The following is a 6,748-nucleotide window of genomic DNA, read 5'->3' as shown; positions in this document are numbered from 1 at the left end:
TCTGATTTCTTGGTTTCTTATGGTCTATCTTCCCTTTCAATGGATGTCTAGTCCCTTTTGCCGTGGTGCTTAAGGAATTCTTTATGAGTGTGCTCAGTCCCATCACAAGGAACCGGGTCCACGCGTGCCCCAGCATGCGCTTGACCCAACCTTCCAGAAAATGTCAGCCCCTCTTTTTTAAAACCAGAGAAATTAGCAGCAGTTGGTCTATAGTGAGGCAAAATGCCCCCAATGTATATATAAAGAAAGGAGTAAATCATCTCAAAGGAAACGTATAATGACTGTAAAAAACGAAGTGTTCTCGGAACAGCCCGGGCGGAGCTCGCTGGGGAAGTGCCGGGATCGCGGGGCGGCTGCGGGAGGAGCAGGGAGCGGGGCAGAGACACGGGGCTTAGCGGGGGGCCAGGGAAATATTTTATGGGGAAAGCTCCGTTTGCTTTTCCCATTCTCTACCGTCCCGCTCTCTTCCCAAACAACACCTTGAGAACCGCGCTGTGTATGAAGGGACTTGAGGACCTCGGAGCGCTGTGGGTGGGGGCGAGAGGAGCGCCGAGCCCGGAGCGGGGCGGGGCTGCCCCCGCTTCTCCCCGCACACCGCGGGGCCCGAGCGGAGCGGGGGCAGGTGGCGGAGACGCGCCCGCACCCCCGAACCCTCCAGGCTCTGCCCACGCCTTCCTTCCCTTTTTTCTTTACCTGCTAAGCATTAAGATTTACAAAACTGGGGAGGCCGGGGAGAAACTCCGGCGAGGTTTTATTTCAAAGTGATGCTTTCAGACAGTGGACCTTCCAAGTCAGCCTTCTGCAGGTGCTCGTCTGCTGGGGGCCGGCGTACAGCACCGGGAAAGCTTGTCAGGATCATACAATTTCGAGGTCTGATTCTGTCCGTCTCTAATAAATAACTTTTTGATTTGAATCAAGGGAGAGGTTTAACAGACTTTCTTTCTTCCCTAATGTGATATAAATCGCAGATGCACTTTTATTGAATGGTTAAAGCATCGACATGGAGATAATCAACACAAAACGTCCGGACAAAAACCATCGAGAGAAATAAAGCTGGTTAATAAGATTTTTGAGAAAGCTTTGTGTTAAAAAGTAAAAAGGAAAAACAGCTGAAGGTGACAGTTAGTTCATGGTTAATAGGATAAAGGCTGCATGGTTGAGCTGCACACTTCTACTTGCAAAGGTTCAGACACACTAAAGGACTGAATAGGGTGCTTTTAAAACATAGGACATTTAACACATCTGTTAGAGTCTTTAACAGAGAAATCAGGTAAACCCGCTTTCAATAGCTGCTTTCATCACCCACCTCCAATGGAAACCAACTACACTTGCGCCTATTTCCATAGCTGACACCACAATCAAAACCTCTCTGCCAGAAAAATCCCTTTTCCGTTAGACGATGTCGTTTGTCCCTCGCACCGAAGTTAGGGGACTCTGGGCTCTGCTGACCGAGCTAATACACTTCCCGAAACCACTGCACACGCCCGCAGTTAAAAAGCGAGATCAGGTGAATTTGGCTACTTCGAGCCACCCACACCGACGAAACCGAGAGTAGCTCAGGCAACTTCAGCCGAAAGGATCCAAATGCTGCAACGTTGTGATCATTTTCACAGTCGGAGGGTAGCGATTGCCATTATTTTGAATGGAGTTAAACAACAGACTGAGAACACGAAGGGGTTGCTCTGGTCCCACAAAGCTCTTCAGATCTCTCCTGTGTGCAATATTCAGATTTTGTGGGAGCAGAGTCCTTATCGGTCACATCAAGGCTCACATTTCGGTCCGGTCTGGGCAAGACTCTCGCCTGAGCACACGTACACAAGACTTTTAAGAAGCTCAGATCTTGAAAGGAGAGGCTGACGCCGCAAATACGCTTTATTCCGGACTTTTGACGTGCAGATAGATAAATAACCCCAACCACAGGCGCGAATTTTGACGCATACTAATAGCAGGAGCAGAATATGCTCAAACTAGAGTGGTATCCGTATTCCAAATACTCCCCCCCTCCCTCAACAGAGTTTAGTTCCACGTTTTCTAATTTGTGTTTTCAAACCCACAACCCGCGTGCTTTTCTGAGAGCCCACAGATAAGTTTATATGAATATTTATTGATATATTTCCTAAACTCAGCAGGGGAGCGGCAAATAAATTTAGTGCTTTCTTTAAATAATTCCCTTTCTATGAGGCAAGATGTCATTCGAAACTTTTAAATAGGCATTTAATTAGCCTGTGTGTGTTGCCTCTGAACAAAACCCTGCTGGGAGCCTTTGGAGCTCTGTATTCCAAAGAGGCGGTCAATATGCAAAATTGATGACTACACTTTCTTTGTGGCGGGGCCATTGTGCCCCGGTTGCTTATGAAGTCTAATCCAATCATAAATTGCAGCCCCGGACCAATGAAGAAGCCGGGAGCTCGCCCTGAATGAAGCTCAAGTGGAGAACTTTGTTGAACCCCATTGTTGGGGCTGTCACTTTTGAAAGAGCCTCAGCGGGGCTGACCACTATAAAACCCATGATCCAGGAGGAAGGGGCAGAGAGAACCCCGCCAGACTCTCTGGCTGGATCTTTACCAACCCAGGTTTGCAGAGTAGAAAAAAAAAGCAAGCAACCAATCAACCAGGCGAGCGGCCCGAGCCCGGCTGCGCGCACGGCCCCTGCGATGATGTTCCCCAGCCTCATCGCCCCTCCAGCCGTGTACCCCAGCCTCCTCCGGCCGACCCCCACGCTCACCTTGCCTCAGTCGCTGCAGTCAGCTTTTTCCAGCCATTCCAGCTTCCTGGTGGAAGATTTGATCCGGATCAGCAGGCCCACCACTTACCTGCCCAGGACTGCCCCCCCGCCCAGCATGTCCCCCCCAAGCTCGGCGGCCAGGACGGACTCGGGGACGCCGGAGCTGCCCAGCTCCACCACGGCTGGCTCCAGGAGGATCTGTTCGCCGCAGACTTCCAGCAGCGACTCCACTTTCCTGAAGTTTGGAGTCAACGCCATCCTGTCCTCCGCCCCCCGAGCCGGTAAGCGAAGGGGAAGAGCCGGAGCCCCGGCAGCGGGGAGCGGCTCCGGGCGCTGGGGACACACCGCCCGCAGGACAGGGGTGGGGGAGAAGAGGGCGCCGGCTCAGGAAAGGGAAGAAGGACCCGGTGCCGAGCTGCAGAGCCCTCCGGCATGGCTCGTATTTCACGGGCCAGGGGCAGCGCTGGCGGGCGGCGAGTCCCGCTCCGCAGCAGGACGGGCGAGAGGCACAGGCGGAGAGAGGGAGGGTGGCCCAGGGGCGAGGGGTCCCACAGCCGTGTGTGTTGGCTCCCCCTGCCCTCACGGGTGCCGCTTTGCTGGCAAAACCCGCAAAAGTGCCACTTTGCCTTGGCGGTTCCGAGCTCAATCTGCCTCTTTTTTATTTTGGAAAAGCACCACTGTCTTGGTTCCCAGATCAAGGGACAGATCCAGCCATGCCGTCCGTCGAGTCCAACCGTCGGCAACCCTTCGCTTAATATAATTTTTTTATTTACTAGAAACCTCCCCTGCCTTGCTTCAGAGCGTCCCACCAAAGACTTTCTCTTTCCCGTACTTTGAAGGATCCTTCCAGCCCTTTATCAGATCTTCTTATTTCCCAGGTAGGTGTTTTAAAAGTCCCTCTCACTCCAGGCACAGCCCGGTGATATTTCTCCGTCCCCCCGCGCTCGCCCTGTCGGGGTTATGCTCCAGTTCAGAGGTTGGAGGGAGTACAACATTCAAGCATCAGTCGCGCCAATTTGCTGCCCGATTTAGCACAGGCAGTGACTGCCTGAAATTCCCTGCCCGCTCCCCCCGCTGATCCGCAAATTAGCCGGGATTGTCACGGTCCTGAGGCGGGGCGGTTCCCCCTCTCCCTTCCTTCCCTCCCTCCTTCTCTCACTTTCAGCACCACAGGGAGCGGTCAGCGCTCGCCGCCGCCCGCGCTCCGCGCCCGCGCACGGACCGAGGGAGGGAGGGAGAGAAGGAGGGATGGGAGGTGGCTCGGTCCCCACCGCCCTCTGTGTGTGCCCCAAACCTTTCCACCCTCGCCGGGTTCCAGGCAGATCCATCGCACTGCGGGAACGGCGTGACTGCCCTCTGCCACCTCCACCATGTACTTACCCTCCCCTCCATCACCTCCACCGCGTCCCAACGCTTCCCTCCTTCACCTTCCCCCTTACACAACCAAACAACATGGTATAGGTGACAAAGCAGGCTACGGGGGTGTTATTCGTATAGCGCTGAAGTATTATGATGCTGGGAGAACAATTAAAAAAACACTCCGAAATCTAATTACAGAAACAAGCTATTAATTTAAAAAGAAAACAGGGAAAGGGAGAGAGGAAAAAAAATAACCCAAGCTCTTCCATTCATCCTCTGGATAATGGAATTTGCTTCCTTTCTCCAGCGTGTGAATAGCCTAACAAAAACAACTTGAGCTTTATAAATAGCTTTTCATGTCCATTTAATGAAAATGATTTGGGGAAAGAGACGATTGTGCCATCAGTATTCTCCCGAGGAGCCTGGCATGCCGTTGTGTTTAGTTTGAAAGTGTAAATCTCTTTTGTTCCAATAATATATGGCGTTAGCTGCTTGTCCTCAGTCTTTTTCTGTTAGTTCATTACTACACAATTACCATTCACGCTTCATTAGCATCTCTGTCTCTCTTGGGGAGGTTCCCCCCCTCCTTTTTTTTTTTTTAAAGGCAAAACTCTGCCCTTTTTTATCACACTAATGCCATTGGGAACCAGGCAGTGTGCTAATTAGCTGTTACTTTTCATGTCTTCGAATTGAATTCTCCAACTTTGGAGCGGGGGTGGGGGGGAGAAGAGATTATTATAAAAAGATGAATACTGCTTGATCAAAACTGCATCTGAAGAGGAGCGGTTTTGTTCGGAATCAGAAAAGTCTCCATTTTCATCTCGAGCATAATAAAGCATCTGAAATGATAAAAGCATCTAAAAACCCCCCAAATGCTTCTGAGCAGGAGAGAAAGCTTTTTTATTATACCTCTGTCTTAGCTGGTACGCCTCGCTTTGCCTTTTCAGGCTGGAGACCTTTGAATCTCCCAACAAAACCGGCCACTATTGATCCATTTTACACATTTGAGTTGATAGATCTAATCCCAGTGATCACTGGCTGAAAGGGGGGTGGTTAGTTAAGCCTAACGCTTCTTTTCACGGCCACAAGTTGAGTAGTGCCCACCCGAAGGGCAGGGAGGGGCGGCGGGGGGTCAGTCCCACTCTGCTCAGAACTGTGTGTGCCCCCACAGCTGCCTCTGCCGTGGTGCCCATCCCTGGCACCTTCTCCTGGCCGCTGGCTGCCCGAGGCAAGCCCCGCCGCGGGATGCTGCGCCGTGCCGTCTTCTCTGACGTGCAGCGCAAAGCACTCGAGAAGATGTTCCAGAAGCAGAAGTACATCAGCAAACCCGACAGGAAGAAGCTGGCAGCCAGGCTGGGCCTCAAGGACTCACAGGTGAGAGGGGCACCAAGTGGGGAGGGCAGAGGGTGTGTGGGAAGCCAGCGTCCCCAGTCCTGGGGCAGCTGGAGAGAAGGGAAGGGAGAGCAGGGAGAACACCCAAAGCATGGTACAGGGCAATGAGCATCAACAGAGCCAAAAGCGGCATGATTCCCAGCTAGAAGGACCACAGCTTTATTCCCCCTGATTCCTCTTTCAGGGTCCCCCAAGGATTCTGGGGTTTCTGTTACCTGTAGTGTGAGCACATGCAGGATTTCAAGAGTGCAACCCAAACAATTCTCTGGCCCATTTTACTGAACCACTTCTCTGTTGCTTTGCCCCCTAGGTGAAGATCTGGTTTCAGAACAGGAGGATGAAATGGAGGAACTCCAAAGAAAGAGAGCTCCTCTCTTCTGGTGGCTGCAGAGAACAGACCCTGCCTACCAAGTTCAACCCTCACCCTGACCTCAGTGATGTAGGCAAGAAGTGTTCAGAAGAGGAAGAGGAGGAGGAAGTTCCCCCTGTGTGCCCACCCAGCCCCCGGCACCCCTTAACCTACCACCAGTCCCCAGAACATCTACACTTGAGGGACAGACTGGACTCCCAGATGTTTCCTTCGCCATCCCATTCTAGCAGCCCCAGCAAACCTTCAGACTTCTCAGACTCAGAGGAAGAGGATGATGAAGGGGAAGAGGAAGAGGAGATAACGGTCTCTTAGATCACTTGCCTGCCCCTACCATCACATGGGGACACTGCAAAGATGTAAATAAAACAGAGAGCTATAAATTGAAGAGGTGACGTCCCACCCAAATGTCCACATGCTTCTTCAGTGTAGGTTCTTCATCACATAGCTGCAAGACTTCCTACTCACTGGTATTCCTTTGTTGCCCCATGTGAAGGTTTTCCTATTCCTAGTATCTGCCAACCTTTTCATAACTCTCTCTGATTAACAATCCGTATTTACTCAATTAGCTGTCTTCTCCCCCAAAACCAGGCAATTGGCAGCTCCTGGCTTTATAGCAGGGAAGGAAGCATAGCCTATTTGAAGGGAAATTTTTTCCCCAGATAAGAAACATCAAAAATACAGTATAGATGCTATGAATTTCCAGCTACTATTAAGATATCAAACTCCTGAAGACTGGTCTGATCTAGCAACTCTTTTCTCCAAAAGCAAATAACACTGAGGGACACAGACCGAACACTGTCTCCCCCCTCACCCCATATAGCACTACACTTGTGCATTAGATCCATTGAAATCTCTGGAATGACTTCTAAGGTATAATGTAAGCGTGCCTTGTGTAACAGAGA

General features: G+C 51.3%; 1 protein-coding gene across 1 annotated transcript; it reads left to right on the top strand.

The window, feature by feature from the left end:
- Positions 1 to 2,654: 2,654 nt before the first annotated feature.
- On the top strand, positions 2,655 to 6,158 carry DBX1 (developing brain homeobox 1). The gene is made up of 4 exons (XM_071559539.1): positions 2,655 to 3,006; positions 3,502 to 3,603; positions 5,256 to 5,458; positions 5,787 to 6,158. The coding sequence occupies exons 1-4, from the start codon at positions 2,655 to 2,657 to the stop codon at positions 6,156 to 6,158; spliced, it is 1,029 nt and encodes a 342-aa protein (XP_071415640.1).
- Positions 6,159 to 6,748: the final 590 nt, after the last annotated feature.

This window comes from Pithys albifrons, chromosome 6 (genome assembly GCF_047495875.1).
Source record: "Pithys albifrons albifrons isolate INPA30051 chromosome 6, PitAlb_v1, whole genome shotgun sequence".
Classification (NCBI taxonomy): domain Eukaryota; kingdom Metazoa; phylum Chordata; class Aves; order Passeriformes; family Thamnophilidae; genus Pithys; species Pithys albifrons.
The sequence above is the reverse complement of the archived record's forward strand: the minus strand, read 5'-3'. Positions and strand labels throughout refer to the sequence as shown.